Genomic DNA, 15,680 nt, shown 5'->3' with positions numbered 1-15,680 from the left:
CTGCATCTTTGTAAACCACGTATGGTCGTGATCACAGTTTCACAGGGTGAAAAACCCAGGCCTAGGGAGAGAACTAATGTGTCCCCGGATCTGACAGGCCTGAGTCCTCCCCAAATTTCTAGAGCACTGCACCTGTCACTGCTGCTCCTCCAGAGACCCCCCCCCCTTTGCACCTGTCACCCGCCTGGGTGTTCCGTCGGGACGAGAGACGCTCTGGAGACAGAGTGCTCCCTTGTGCTGAGTGATCCGGGCATGACGTTGAGAGCAGAGATGCTGGGGCAGCAGCACCGTGGCTGATGTTGGGGGGAAGATGCTTTCGGGCAACGATGCGATGTGTGTGTGTGTGTGTGTGTGTGTGTGTGTGTGTGTGTGTGTGTGTGTGTGCTGGGGCCGGCAGGGAGCTTCTCTAGCCCTAAAACCACTTCCAGTAAATGGAGGACTGGCTGGCCTAATAGGCTTTGTTGGAAGGATTGGCTCCCTCCGCTGAGTTAGTGATGGGTGTCATTGGAAGAGAGTCTTTCCATTACACAAAACTCAGTTGGGTTATCCTTTCGTGGTCATCCATTGTTACCGGGTAGCGGATCATGACCTACAGGTTACTAACCGCGAGTGCACCTGTGTGTGCTGAACAGTCAGCCTAGCTCCGCACGCAGGTGGACACGTTGCCATCCCAGACCCTTTCTCAGTGCTGGATGGAGAAGTGTGGCATGAAGAAGTATCAACGTATAATTTCAGAAAGGTACAGACACGACCCAATAAATATAGGAGGTACACGTGTCCAACATCGATTTAACTCATTGAGGTAAGGCTGATTCAAAGGGAATTTGAGAGACCGGCGTCGATGCGCATTGAGAAAAGAGTAGTAGGATTGCTGGGCTGGATACAAGACCGTTAATGTTCTATCATAGGGCAGAGAAGCCATAACCTTTGGGGTTATCCTTTCTACTGGACCAAACTCTGCAAGTTAACATGTAACCCCACAGACTCTATGCCCAAGTTCGTAGTAAGTAGCAAGGAAGAGCACACCCTGGAGTACGAGTCCTTGGCGAGCCTGGGAGGGATGCTGTCTTATTTTCAAGCTTTGGATAATTTCCTATCACAGGAGGCAGGGTTGGCCAGCACAGTGAGCCAGGGTCTTTAATCCTATTTTGAATCTCAGCTCTGCAAGTGGCTTGCTTCTGCAACTGGCTTGCTTCTGCAACCTTGAGTGAGTCCCTGCCTTCTAAGAGCATTAATGTCCTCAATGATACAACAGGGATGACAGTGACACCCATCTCCCATGGGTGTGCTGAGAATTACAGGATTAAATGTGTATGAAAAGCATGTAACAAAATTCCTGGCATGTAGTACCGTGTTTCCCCCAAAATAGGACAGGGTCTTATATTTATTTTTCCTCAAGAAGACACCCTAGGGCTTATTTTAAGGGGATGTGTTATTTTTTTTTAAGTACAGTACAGCAATCTACATTTATTCAGATACAGTTAAGTCGTCTTCTTCTGGAACATCAGCATAACTCTCCAAACCCCGAATTCCATCCTGAATTTCTTGCGACGCTATTTCCTTTAGAACCATTGGCCCCAATCTCTCATGTCGAGCAATAGAGCTGTCATTAAATGAGCAGGGCTGGCTTATTTATCAAAGATCCAGTGAGCACTGGGTCCAGTCTGCACAGTAGAGCAGAAACGATATCTCTGGGCTCAGTAGGAGACTGCTTGCTGTAGCTTTTCCCCTGTCCCCTGGTGTTTGTGGGGGGTGAGAGAGGCCCACAGTGCTGAGTAAAATGGCAGCCACAGCTTTCCTTCTTCCCCCTGGGGACACACGATCCCTAAAGCGGAGCATCTGGCTACTCGCTTCACTGAGGAAACTTTCCCCTCAAAGCCTCAGCTTGCAGCACGCACAGGATGGCCGGGACCCGACATGGGGAGCCGACCTTGTTGGTGGGGCTGCCCGCACCTTTGCGGCCACCTCTGGGATAGTAGCTGTCACGATGGGGCAGATGAGAAGGGCTGCTCGTGTTCTTTACTGCTCGGCCGTGAAATGCATGGGTTGTGCAGATGCGCTGCGTAGCCACACCCATCACTAGGGCTTATTTTCGGGGTAGGGCTTCTATTGTACAAATGCTTAGAAATCCTGCCAGGGCTTATTTTATGGGTAGGTCTTATTTTTGGGGAAACAAGGTAGGTGCTCAGTAAAAGATTGCTATTATAGTAAATAAAATATCCCTATCCTCTCTTGTGGCACGCCTCTGACCTTCTTGTTAAGATGATTTCTCTTGAGCTTTGATACTGGTGTGCCTGATAATCTAAACCGAGTCGTGCTTTTCTCATGATCTAGATTAGGAGAGGTTCTGTGCAGTTTCCTTTCATTTCCAAGTGAGCCCCTGCCCTGGGGCCTCCTGAGCCCTTCATCAGACACAGATGCAATCCATTTTCTCTGTGCAGTCACTGTGTCTCGGCAGATGTGAGTCAGCATCCTGTTCGGAATGGCCGTTGGTGCCTTGCCATGGACAATAAAGACACACACTTTCCATGTAATGCCAGAGGCTGGAGCCGGCTTGGGGTTTCCACCCGAGAGAGGAGGAGGAAACTCCAGGAAGCTGATTTTGTGGTTCTGGATTCAGCTATCATTTTAAACTGCAAGTGGTTTTTATGCTAGAAAAATACAGTGGACAGTTTAAGGGACCCAGGATTTCTGCCAGAACTTGGCAGTGCCTCCCGGTGGCAGCCCCTTAGCTAAGCTTTGCCCCAGGTCGACCGGCTTGTAGGGTAGCCACTGACCTCTTGGATGCCCCCGCCCCGAGTGTTGAAAGTATTGTTGCAGTTAGCCGATTAGATTAGCTGACTATTTTTAGTTGAGGAATAAATGCTTAAAAACTTCCACTTAGTGCTATTTCCTATCAGGAGCCAATAGATTTGTGTCCCAGTTCCTGACCAGTCTTGGAAAACTGTAATTCCTATTAGTTTTGAAACGAAATTTTAAAAAATCTGCCCGGATCACAGAATTTATCACGTTCTCACCCATATTCGGTGGGGGCTGCCCCGCCCACACCGCTCTTCCCGGGGCGAGCTTTGCTTACTTGGCCTAGATTACTTGGTGACTGCCCATATCCAATGCAAGAGGAATGGATGGGGAAAAAAAAAGCATTATTCAGGTTTGCTGTTTCTTCTTTATGTCCCCCTCCCACACACATGCACACGGTTTCTTTTAGACCCCGGGCCCTTCCACAAACACTTCCTTAAGCACTGGAATGTGAGAGGTCAGAAAGTGCAAGCCCAGAGTAGGCAGGGCCCCGTCTCCCGGGCCAGGGAGAGCTTTCCTAGCGTCCTGGCCGGTGGGCTGTGAGTTGTCGGTGGTGACTGCTGACATAGGTAGCGAGTGTTCCGTCCTCATCCATCAGCTGTGTCCTGGGCAGAAATGGTGAGTAACCGACCGGACGACCCTTGCGGCCTTCACCTGTACTGAGCTATCTTCCGCAGGAACAAACCGCCTCGCCAGTTACAATAGCAGGTCGAGAGGAAGCAGCAGTGTTCCGACGATAAGATGGTTCTATCCCACTGGCAGATTTATGCGTTTGGTGTTAAAGCATAGGACACGCCTTAAGTGGCTTTGACTAGGGCATTGATCTTGGGCTCCCATGATTTATTTCCTCTTTCCGATGGAGTCGAAACATGCAGACAATGGTACCGCTATGCCTGATAATCTAAACTGAGTCGTGGTTTTCCACGGCGTGCAGATTCTCCACGTATGGGAGAATTAGCTGACACAGGTGAGGTTCTCGGGTCTGGCTGGTGGGAAAGGAATCGTCCACTTGGAGAAATAGCCTCCATTTCTTTCTTTGTAGTTCCCGGCATTAGTGTTTGTGTAATGCATAAGATCGTTCACTTGTAAAGACCCAGCATGTTAGATGCTGCCTCCCAGCAGACTATTTACTCGGTAAATAATCCAGGTAAAATGCATTTAGATTCCTTCAGACGTACAGTTGTTGCTGCCTCCTAGGTGAGATTTCAAGTTAACCACCTAGACTTTTTACAAGGATTTCCGGTAATTAGATTGAATTCCAGCTCTGCTGCCTGGACACTTGGCTGCTATAGAAAGAAAGGCAAAGAGCTGTTTCACTGACTAAGAGTGTAGGACTGCACTGCAGTCTGTGGAGTGAACCCTGTTCAGATGTTATTTCTTACCTGGGTTGTTTGAACAAAGGTAAGCATTTCTTTCCCTAAAATTGTAGTCAGCCCTGTACCTCGAAGAAGCAGCTGGTGGAAGTGACATAAAGGCCTTGTACGTAGGCAGATTGCTAAAGACCTTTCCATTTCCCACCCATGGTTGTCCATCTCTGTTGGTGATTCTCAAATAAGGAAATACCAAGGAGCTTGATGAAATGCTGCTCTCTGGGTTCCAAGTCCTTGAGAGTCTTAATCAATAGATCCCAGGCGGGGCCCACAGGACTGCGTTTTTAATAATTGCTTCATGTGACTTTAATGCAAGTGGGCCAAGGACCACATTCTGACAGGAACACGGATTTTGCATGTGTTTCCAAGAGAGAACTGTATGTGTCATGGGTCAGTGTTCTTGGTATGCATTCATGTTCAGCCGGCTCCTAAGTTGATTTCAGGAAATATTAGAATTGAAGTTAGAGGGTAGGATTGTGTATTGGGTGGTTCTTCAGCATTTTCAGATGGGGTTAAATAAAGTTAAATCTAAGGCAAATACACATGAATAAACAAGTGTTTTTCCTAATATAAAGACAGAGCCTGAGCCACAGAGCAAGAGAGCGTGCAAGCGAGTGAACACGTGTGTGGAGAGGGAGGCGAGCGTGCAGATGGCCCAGACGCTCGTCCACTGCAGAGTCTGCGAATAAATCTATCCTGCCCACACCCAGCTGAAACTGAACATAAGTTAAAGCTCAGTGGTATCTGTTAGTGTTTTGTGGAAGCAGAACTGGAGGTTGTTGTCCAAGCCCCTTACTTTCGCAGATATGGAAACTGAGACCCAGGGAGGACAAACGTTTGCACAGGCGACACGTGCAGAGCTCAGCTGCTGTCCCTGAGCTGCAGACTATCCACTTATAAAACAGAAAGAGAAGTAGCCATCCCCACGTGATTGTTGTGAGGAGTAAATACGACAGTTTGTGTTGGGATGTTTGGAAACTGAAGAGAATTACATAGATGTAAATTCCTAATTGTTATGCATGTTGTGTTTTCTTCTAACTAAAGTGTTTAGAACCACACTGGGCAACTCTCGAAATGAAGTCACTAGTTGATTGTAGATCAATGACTACATGCCACTCACTGTGCATTTAAAAGGCCATTTTTATGGTCCTTATGGTGAACTTTGAAAGCATAGATAATCAAAAGAAAGAAAATGTTAAGTTACCCGTAACTCCACCACTTAGATGATCACTATTAAAATTTTGATATAAAGGCTTCCGATATTTTCTTATAGGTGCATATATAATGCATATGTACATTTTGCAAAAGTCAGGGTATACTGGGCATACTGCTTGGTAACCTGTATCTTTTTACTTAACAGTACATATGTTGTGAATATTTTTCCATATCAATTAATACTTCTATACCATCTTTTTTTTTTTTTTTTTTTTTTTTTTTTTGAGACAGAGTCTCGCTTGTTGCCCAGGCTAGAGTGAGTGCCGTGGCGTCAGCCTAGCTCACAGCAACCTCAAACTCCTGGGCTCAAGCAATCCTTCTGCCTCAGCCTCCCGAGGAGCTGGGACTACAGGCATGCGCCACCATGCCCGGCTAATTTTTTTCTATATATATTAGTTGGCCAATTAGTTTCTTTCTATTTATAGTAGAGACGGGGTCTCGCTCTTGCTCAGGCTGGTTTCAAACTCCCGACCTCGAGCAATCCGCCCGCCTCGGCCTCCCAGAGAGCTAGGATTACAGGCGTGAGCCACCGCGCCCGGCCTATACCATCATTTTAAATGACTGCATGATGTGGACAAAATAATGTTTAATTAGTCTCTTACTGGAAATGGGTTTTTCTTCTTGTATTTTTCAATATTATATACAATACTGAAATAAGCATCTCTGAAGCTGAATCTCATATACAGCAATAGGGTCTCCACGTTTACCTGGACTACTCTAAAAATCAGAGCTAAAGTTATATATGCTGCAGCTAAGATAAGCAACGTATTGGTATGAACTCACTTTGAAATGAGTATATAAATTTTTAAAAATATTATTTATTTTTATAACCCCAGATCCTAACTATACACTTTTCAATCTCTCTAACACACTTGAGAATTCAGGATACCTCCTGTGTTTATCTTCTCTTTGCCTTTGCCTCTGACCTTTCTGTTTCTTCTGGACTCACTGATTCAGGCCAAGCTGCTTGTGGTTTCCAAGTGACCTTGTGTGCTTAGCAGCTCTACTCTGTCCCCCAAGAATTACCTATTCAGTTATGGCAAAGACTCTTCCTTTCATTAAACAAAGTTCATAATCAGTCAGGGGAGAGACCTTTCATATTCTGAATTCTTAAAATTGTGCTTTCTTAAGTTTTAAATGGCATGCGAGGAGTATTTCTGATATAAAATTGGAAACTTTCAGATACCAGAAGGCATTGCTTATCTTTGTAAATACACATGTTCCAATTAAAATAGGTACTAAAATATTTTGGTGGCACTTCAAAACTCCCAATTTAGATTTAATTTAGATTAAAACACTTACTCTTTTTAATAAAGTTATAAAATTGATTATTAAAATTGCCTATTGAAGATTAAAAAGCAGTGGAACGTTTATTTTCCTTACAAAACGATTTAGTCTTCAATAAATATGATTGTATTAATCAATTATGCTATTAAAATACAACTGCCATATTAAATCTGACTCATTTGTCATGAGTTTCTATAATTATAGAAATTATACCTAGCTGCTTACATAGCTGTAATCCTGCAATAAATATAAATTATTGTCTCTATTCATTCAGTTTGCAGTTACTGTCTGTTAAATCCTCAGTTAAATGGCAATTTGGGGACCTTCATTTAAAATAATCCTAAATCTTTGTTGTTCCATCTGACTGCCAAAGCCCTACAAATGCCCCTCCTACTGCTGATTCCAGAAACCAATTTATGAATAAAATAGTTTTTAAAAATACAAACATTTAAAAGGTCCATTTAATAAAGCTTGAGGTTTGAGGCTCTCGGGTGGGGGGAAGAAAGGAGAGTGTCCATGCTGGATAGAGAGGGTGCTGACAAAAGAGAACCAATCTTGGTGTCTTGGTATTTCAGTTTGGAAAGAGTATATAAATCTTAGTTTGAAAAACTGGGCTTAAAACCTTCCGTGTGAGGCTCAAAGTACTAGACCATATGGTCGAGTAACCGTTCACAACTTGTATCTCCATAGGTGTGGATGAGGTCACCATCGTCAACATTTTGACCAACCGCAGCAATGCACAGAGACAGGACATCGCCTTCGCCTACCAGAGAAGGACCAAAAAGGTACATGCATTTTCAGGGATGAAGGGCATTCCTTGTGGAACTGAATTTACTCAGGCATTGCCTTTTCTTTTCATGAATTGTGGTTATCACCAGCAAAAGCCTTCTGGAACCCTTGGGTACCCCCAAGCTTCCAAGGTGCCTGGGATCTCATTTGTGCAGACAACACTGTCTTCCAGCCCAGACAGACCACAGGGAAGGAGCAGTTCTGGGAAGAGAAAGTTAGAAGGGAATTGGGAATAACAGTAACAACAATAAGTGCCACTCATTGAGTGCTTACTTTGTGCTGGGCACTGTGCTCAATTCTTTACACTTAGTAACAATTCATTTCATCTTTATGACTTCTGCTGCCTCTTGATAAAATGTTTCTAATTTAATCTTAGGACATTAGCCTCCACTGAGGACTGATCCTAACGGGCTCCTCTCATTCTTAAAATATCCACTTCAGTTCTTAAGAGTTCTGCAGCAAATGGGCTTAGTTGGTAGTGCATTTGGTCTACAAGGCTATCTTCAACACGCCACACTCCTTCTATTTAAAAAGCACTTTGTGTGCTTTTTCCTTTGCTTGTCCGCTAGTGGTTAAGAAACAACCGGCACTTGTTCATCCTTTATTTTGTCGCACTGTTCGGAAATTTTATTTTTAAGGATGTGCTGCTTTATTTTTAACATCCTGCTATTAAAAGCTTTTGATTTATTCTTGGATGGTGCAGTAAGTGTGGCTTCCTGCAGCTCCCGTTTGACTTATGGCTTTTCACTCATAGCCACGGCAGAGGTGAGCTGGAAGCTTTCTGGAAGAGACGGTTCTGTCCTTGGGGATCATGCCACCAGCAGGGGCCTGGGAGTTAGTTGCAGGTCGAGCCTTGCTATAGTGCTCTCCCCTGCCCTCCAAAACAGTTGAAAAGGACATAAATAGGAAAGCATCTGGCTTCTTTCATCTCATGTGCATTAAAATTCTTTCTCCAGTAGACTTATATTAATCATCCGTAGTGAGGCTTAGAGGGAAGTGTTTTATTTCTCCAGCTTCCCAGAAGGATTTGTGAGCTGGGAGAGCCAAGTTCCCATTGGAGTGGGAGGCCCAGCTCTTTGAATGGTAGGCAAGAAATTGATCCTTCGGCTGTCACTCACAGAATTCGGTCTTGGAGGATGCTTGGGTGCGTATTCACAAGTACGCAGGGAGACAGAGAAGCCTGGATCTTGGTTTCAAATTGGGCAGATGGAGAACAAAGCTCTCACATACCCTTTTGGAGGGAAGATATTACCAGAATCACGATGAGGTTCAGTGACCTCACAGGCTTTGCTGTGTGCTGTGGGCCCAGCTCACCACCCTGCTTGTTCTCCACTCTCAGCCCTGGGCCGAGAATTGTCATCTTTTGCAAAAAAGACACATAAACTATTTGAGATTGTTTCGGAAGGAAATCCTAGAAGCAGAACCTTATGGTTTCACATGTTGTTTGTAGAACAAAGGAGAAAGGCCTGTGTCACAGAGTACTTTAGGACGTGGACGGGGACTGCCTGGGTGACGAGCATGAAGAGCCGGGCACAGCTGGCAGAAGTGGAGGGAAGCTGGGAGAGACGTCGGACTTTATGTTTCTTTCCTGTCCCAGCAGATGCCAGGCACCAGGTTTCTCCACGCAGGGAATAGTTATGTTTTATTTATCAGACATTGCTGCCGCTTTTGTTAAGTGCAAAGCTCTGGGCTGGACATTATAAGAAACAGGAAGGCCAGGTGCGGTGGCTCACGCCTGTAACCCTAGCACTCTGGGATCCGGCCAAGGCGGGCGGATTGCTCGAGGTCAGGAGTTCGAAATCAGCCTGAGCAAGAGTGAGACCCCATCTCTACTATAAATAGAAAGAAATTAATTGGCCAACTAACACATATAGAAAAAATTAGCCGGGCATGGTGGCGCATGCCTGTAGTCCCAGCTACTTGGGAGGCTGAGACAGAAGGATTGCCTGGGCCCAGGAGTTTGAGGTTGCTGTGAGCTAGGCTGATGCCATGGCACTCACTCTAGCCTGGGCAACAAAGTGAGACTCTGTCTCAAAAAAAAAAAAAAAAAAAAGAAACAGGAAGTTGAACGCCCATAAGTAGTTTAGAATAGAAGTGGAGGAATTCGGTAGAGGTGCCCGAATGCTATTTGAGGTTTGAACAGAGGATAGGTACAGGGGAGTGTCGGGGGGCAGGCTAAGTTTGGAGTGGCCTAACCTCAAAGTGCCAAACTGGAAAATTGGTGTCGTAATTGGGAGGTGGTGCTTTTAAAATCCCCTCCTAAGTGCTATGTGCTCCTAGGACATAGGGAAGCAGGAGAAAGTAGGCGGGGAAAGGCTTGGGCCAGATGATTTCTAAGCTCCATGTCAGTTCTAACATTCTTGGCATCTGAATGACTCGAGATGATTGTCTCTGAAGCAGGCGGCATGCACATCATCCCTCGTGGCCCTGCAAATACCTGTAGGGGCTAACATTGTAGATGCCATGGGTGTTATCACGAAGCAGGAGAGAAATAAAGAAGGGAGAGAAGAGAAGGGGAAAAGTGAAAAGAAAGAAGAAGAGTATTCAAATAGGAGAGTCCAGCCATCACCCATGATTGTATGGGAAGTTTAATCCCGAGGAAGTATCTCAAAAGCCGCATTGAATTGGGTTCTCTGTCTACATACATAGGTGCTGACTCAGACCTCTGACTCAAAATCTTGTGCTCATGGTGACAGTGGAACCCCTAAGAAATTATGTGCAGCCAGGAATTCAAAGGGGTCACTAGGGGGCTTTAGTTTCGTATCACCTCCATCAACACCATCCCAGTTGGGTGCAGACAAAAATACTAGATGTTTTCTCAGTATTAGATGAAGTGTTTTGGGTGGGAGAACTTCATGACCCCACTTCCAGCTATGCCGGGGCCTCTGGTTCCTTCTGGTGACTTTGGATCCTTGGAGATGTGGAGCAGCTGCACAAACATCTTTTGCAGGATAGCAGCAGACCTAGGACTGCTTCCTAGGACGCTCTGCGCCCCCTTCTTAGCAGGAGCCTGGACCTGGGAAGGTGCACTGGCTTGCACCGGGTGTTACCACTTTCAAGCGGATCGTAAAGCGTCTACACACACGGCCTTTTGAGGAATTGCATACTCCTCCGGTTTCCTTTTAATGACTGGGGGAGAAGGCCAAATCAATTTGGATTTTAAGGGATTTTGGTAAAGCAAAGCACAATCTTTATGTTTCTAACATCTGGGTCTGTCAAAGGGGATGCAGTTGAGGGAGTTTGACCGGAGGTTCCAGAGTTGATCAAAGACTCACACCTGCTTTACAGACACATCTTTCTTGCTTTTGTTTTACTCACCAGTTTTAAAGTGAGTATTTGTTACTGACCAAGTTTTCTGTATGATTGCCTTTTTTTTTTTTTTCTGAAGGAACTTGCATCAGCGCTGAAGTCAGCCTTATCTGGCCACCTGGAGACGGTGATTTTGGGCCTATTGAAGACACCTGCTCAGTACGACGCTTCTGAGCTAAAAGCCTCCATGAAGGTAGATGGGTGTGCAATGTCATCTCTGTCAAATCTGCTACTAATATTTGTGAATTACAGCATTCTAAATGTTAATTAGGTGATTCTTCAGTTTTGTTGAATTCTCATTTGTAACCATTTTTTTTTTTTTTAATGGACTGAAGCTAGAAGTCTCAGGATTTGTACCAAAAATATTTCCATTACTTGCTTTAAGACTGTAAAGAAATTTCATGGTGCTGAGAAGTCAGTTACCAGCTGCTACCACTCGGCACCTGGGCAATTGGAATACCATTTGGGAAAACTACTTCCTTGATTACACTTCCTCCTTAAAAAGGATATGTTGTGATATTAAGGCAAAAGAAAAACTCATAGCTTTTGTTAAGTGAAGCTTGCAAATTCTGCCCATGCTCTCGTGGGTGTTTCTTCCTCTGATCTTCTTTCTGCACGTCAGTCCCATGGTTTGTTTCAAGTTCATGTGAAATTAGAACATCATAGTGCACATGAGGGGTGATTTCCGCTTATGAATGGTACCTGCGTTTAGTTCAAAGTCTTGTAGCACATTTGCTCTTTTTATGTTTTTCTTTTGCAAAGTTATTTTGAACATGAAATTTTAGGTTAAATTAGGCAGTAAAAATTCCAGGTTGGAAACCCTTTGGATTTTGTACCTACCTAAAACACAAAGTTTTGAATACATGTACTAGATGCATACACATAAATGTATGTTAGAGCAGAGGGTGTAGATTTTCACAGTGGGGGCCTGCGGCACTTTGAATAGTCTGACACTGCCCTCTGCTGGTAAAGCTGGGTAAAGCCGCCGCACAGTAGGGGGAAGCCATATTTCTGATTTTTTATTCCAAGTCCGAGTGTGTTTTCTGTGATGCCACGATTCCTGAATTATGAACAGACTGAGCTGCAAAGCCTGTCACCAGAGCTAATGTCACAGTTCAGTTGTCATCCTTTCCCCAGAGAGCACGTCGAGAGTGAGGCTGCTTCACACACGGGGCATTTCCAGGGACTGAACTTGATAGGTCAGAGCTGCTGAAAGATTTTGTTAAGTCTCTGTCTTCCTTCAGTTCCTCCTCGTAGCTCAAGCTGTGCTCAGTTTATTTGAGCAGACTTGCGCTGAGTTTCCTATGTGAGCCGTACTGCAAGGGAAGGTATAATTAAGAGTGATAAAATGTCAACAACATTTAATGATCCTGTTTGGTAAAGATAACACTCTTGAAAACTGAGTCTTTGTACCTTTGGAGGCATGCGTGGTCTGGCTTCTCCTAGGTTTCTTCTGACCATCAACACTTTAGATTGGTGTATCTTATTTTCATCAAGAATCCATTTAGACGTGATTTCTATGGTTTTACTAGTATCTGTTACTAGGTATCAGTGACTTGAAACAGACCTGTTTGAGCAGTCAGGCACTGCTATAATCTATGTAATTGGGCCCAATGAAAGGTGCTTTAACTGCTAAATCTTTGACCTTGTGCCAGCTCTTCCATTAGCTATTGCACTTGAGTACCCTTCTGAAATCCATAAAGCTTGAAGTGACATTAACTGAACTATGCTTTTTTTTTTTTTTTAAAAAAAATCTGTTTTGACTTCTGGCAATACCAGTGGCAGTATCTGCCATATGTTCTGGTAGAAGTTGCCCTTGTGATAGGAATTGTGGACAATCTGTGGAAAGCTTGGGCCAAGTGTTGGAAATTGCCAAGGTCACCTTTGAATGCAGATGTAAAAACACTATTAGAATTCTCAGATATTACCACGGGTCTATCAGAGATGGAAGGAAACAGATCTTACATTATTCTGCCTGTCTTGCATTTCTACGATGTCAGGATATAGCATTTCTTCCAATGCATGAGTTATTTTTAGACTGTATTTCTATCATCTTCCAGATTGAAAAACTGCCCCTCCCTAAAATATTCAAAGATGCTCAGTAGTCACTTTATAACATTTGTATAGAATGCTGTGTGGACCTTTTTCTAAAAAGAGAAGAATTCGGGGCTTTGCCGAAACCTCTACAAATCATGATTAAAAACTGTGGTAGAACAGCCATTGGCTCAAAGATTAGATTAAGAATAAAATTCAAAATTAACCATTAACCCGAGGCTTAGCTTATATTACACAAACTACTTCTTCAGGAGCATATAAAATCTAATAAGTTTAATTAATAGCTAACACACTTTTCATGTGGATAAGTAAGTTTCTTATTGTATTAACACCTTATAATTGATTTACATTTTAAACAGTTGTAATTCTACTTAGTTCAAAGTGATATTTCCATATTCAGAAAGACAAGTATTAAAGAATCCTGATTATTAAATCTTGACTTTGATCATGAAGCCAGCTTTGAAATACATGTTTCATTGAGTCCTTTCAAGCTCTCTGGCACGCTCAAAAGTGTATATATTAAATTTGAATACATCACCCATCAAATTCTTATTCCTTAATAAAGTGTTGGTATCTAGGTTTATTTGGCACTTCATTATTTCCTTTTGCTTCCCTAAAATGCCTGAAGAGTGCATAATAATCAAGCAAAAGTGGAAGTACAAGAATGAAATTTTTAACATTAACCCAATTTTACATTTCAAAGAGGCGAAGCTAAAAATTTTATCTTAGCTATACCTTTCCCTAGTAAAAAGACTTACTCTAATGATGCTGGCTGCAGGTGACTCCATACACTTTCTATAGTCCCTTATTTTAAATTAGTGAGAAGAATTGTTTAATGAAGAAAATTCTCATCTATTAAAATAGTGGGTGGTTGCTACAGAAAATGAAAAATAAAGAACAATAGGAAGAAGAAAAGGTTACTTTTTATAAACCCATCACTAAAAGGCAACCACTTTCCACATTATGGTGCATTTCACTGCTGCCTCTTCCTGTTCACTCCCTTTTTTTTTTTTTTTTTCATTAATAACATAGTTGAACTCCAACATGCCACTTTTATAACAGCTTGTGCTCTGGGGAAGCATTTGTTAAAGGAATAGAAAACACCATTACTTTGTGCTGAGGGATGTAGTGCGGGTTCTCCAGGGGGAACCGAGGAAGGAGTATTCTAAGGGACCCAGTGCATGTTTGCAGCTTACTGGATGGAGATCAGAGGAGCAGGGTAGTGGTGGGGGAGCCGGTCCCTGCTGACGTTCCTTCTTCCTGGTCCACAGGGGCTGGGAACTGATGAGGACTCCCTCATTGAGATCATCTGCTCCAGGAACAACCAGGAGCTGCAGGAAATTAACAGAGTCTACAAGGAAAGTGAGTATCCCTATTTCTGTGATCCCTTCCTCTCCGCCCAGTTCTGTGCCTCCATCGTGGCTACCTGATTTTGTGGTCGGGAGAGGATGCCCTGACTGTAGGTATGCAGACGTGCCTATCACCTTGACCTTTCAGGCACAGTAGGCCATGGTCAAGGTCTCTCTCTGTTTCCTCCTCCTGGCCTGCACTTTGAGTATTACATGCCATTAGAACTTCTGCAAAAGGCTAGACAGGAGGGAAAGAGAGAAAACAAAATTTATTTAAAAAAAAAAAAAACAACCTGATGAGGGGGAGTAGAAAGTATTATACAGGGATTCCATTTATTGGGTGCTGTTCAGTCTCTTTGTAAGAGATTCCCAGCTCTGGACTGTGGATAATTGACGAGTGATTGCCAGAGCCCCCTGTGGACCCCTGTACACTAAGGAGTATAGGAGACTGTGGGTAGAAAAAAATAATGCAACTTACATTGCTACCGCATTTTTCTCCTTTTTTAAAAATGGATACATCATAGTTATACTTATTTTTAAGTGCATATATTTTGGTGCATGTATACAATGTGTAATGATCAAGTTCGGGTAATTGATATGTCCATCACCTCACACATTTACCTTTTCTTTGTTTTGGGAACATTATAATTCATCTGTAGCTACTGCATTTCAATATAGACGCTATTTTGAATACTGAGATACAAATTCATTTAAAAGTATTATTAAATTCTTACTAGTTTTTGCCGTTGTGCATTCTCTCAATCAATTTGTGTGTGTGTGTCCCTCCAAATGTTTTGATGTTCAAAATGAGTATTTATAGTCGAGAAGGTTGGGAACTAGTATTTTAACCACAAAAGAGGTCACTGATCAAAGGTGAGGCTGAAGATCCCTGATTTGATCTAACCCTGTCTGTCCCTTGTCACTCACTGACAGTCATTCTGGCTCTGATTTCGTGGGGGTAAAAGCCATTCTGGAGAGTCTGTCCTCAGTCTGGGGTTAAGGAGCATGGGCATGCCCAGCGGACACAGCTGTTCTGCTTTTCAGAGTCTTGGTGGGGAATGGGTGGTAATTGGGATGGGGTGGGGTGGGTGGCTGGCTGCACGGGCAGGAAGCATAAAACCGGATGTGTTATTTTCCAAGTGTACAAGACCGATCTGGAGAAGGACATTGTTTCCGACACATCTGGGGACTTCCGCAAGCTGATGGTTGCCCTCGCAAAGGTTGGCTTCCCGGTTTATTTCTTTGCCCTTGCTTCCTCCCAAGCAAGTCACATACCTCTGCAGTCCCCAATCCCCCGGCTCCTGGACCAGTACTAGTCTGTGGCCTGTTAGGAGCTGGGCTGCACAGCAGGAGGAGAGCAGCAGGCCAGCAAGCGAAGGTTCATCTGTATTTACAGCCGCTCCCCTCTCTCTGCATCACCGCGTGGGCTCTGCCTCCTGTAAGATCAGCAGTGGCCTTAGATTCTCACAGGAGCATGAGAGATCTAGGTTGCATGCTCCTTATGAGA

The 15,680-nt window shown here is 43.8% G+C and overlaps 1 protein-coding gene across 1 annotated transcript in view; it reads left to right on the top strand.

Moving 5' to 3' along the window:
• ANXA2 (annexin A2) overlaps positions 1–15,680 on the top strand; it is a 46,646-nt gene that overhangs the window by 21,496 nt on the left and 9,470 nt on the right. Inside the window, exons 4-7 of the mRNA XM_076004435.1 lie at positions 7,362–7,456; positions 10,849–10,962; positions 14,096–14,186; positions 15,314–15,393. Coding sequence (XP_075860550.1) covers positions 7,362–7,456; positions 10,849–10,962; positions 14,096–14,186; positions 15,314–15,393 — 380 coding nt within the window. The remainder of the gene's footprint in view (positions 1–7,361; positions 7,457–10,848; positions 10,963–14,095; positions 14,187–15,313; positions 15,394–15,680) is intronic.

Source organism: Microcebus murinus, chromosome 6, assembly GCF_040939455.1.
Source record: "Microcebus murinus isolate Inina chromosome 6, M.murinus_Inina_mat1.0, whole genome shotgun sequence".
Taxonomy (NCBI): Eukaryota; Metazoa; Chordata; class Mammalia; order Primates; family Cheirogaleidae; genus Microcebus; species Microcebus murinus.
This window is presented reverse-complemented; position numbering and strand designations above follow the sequence as displayed.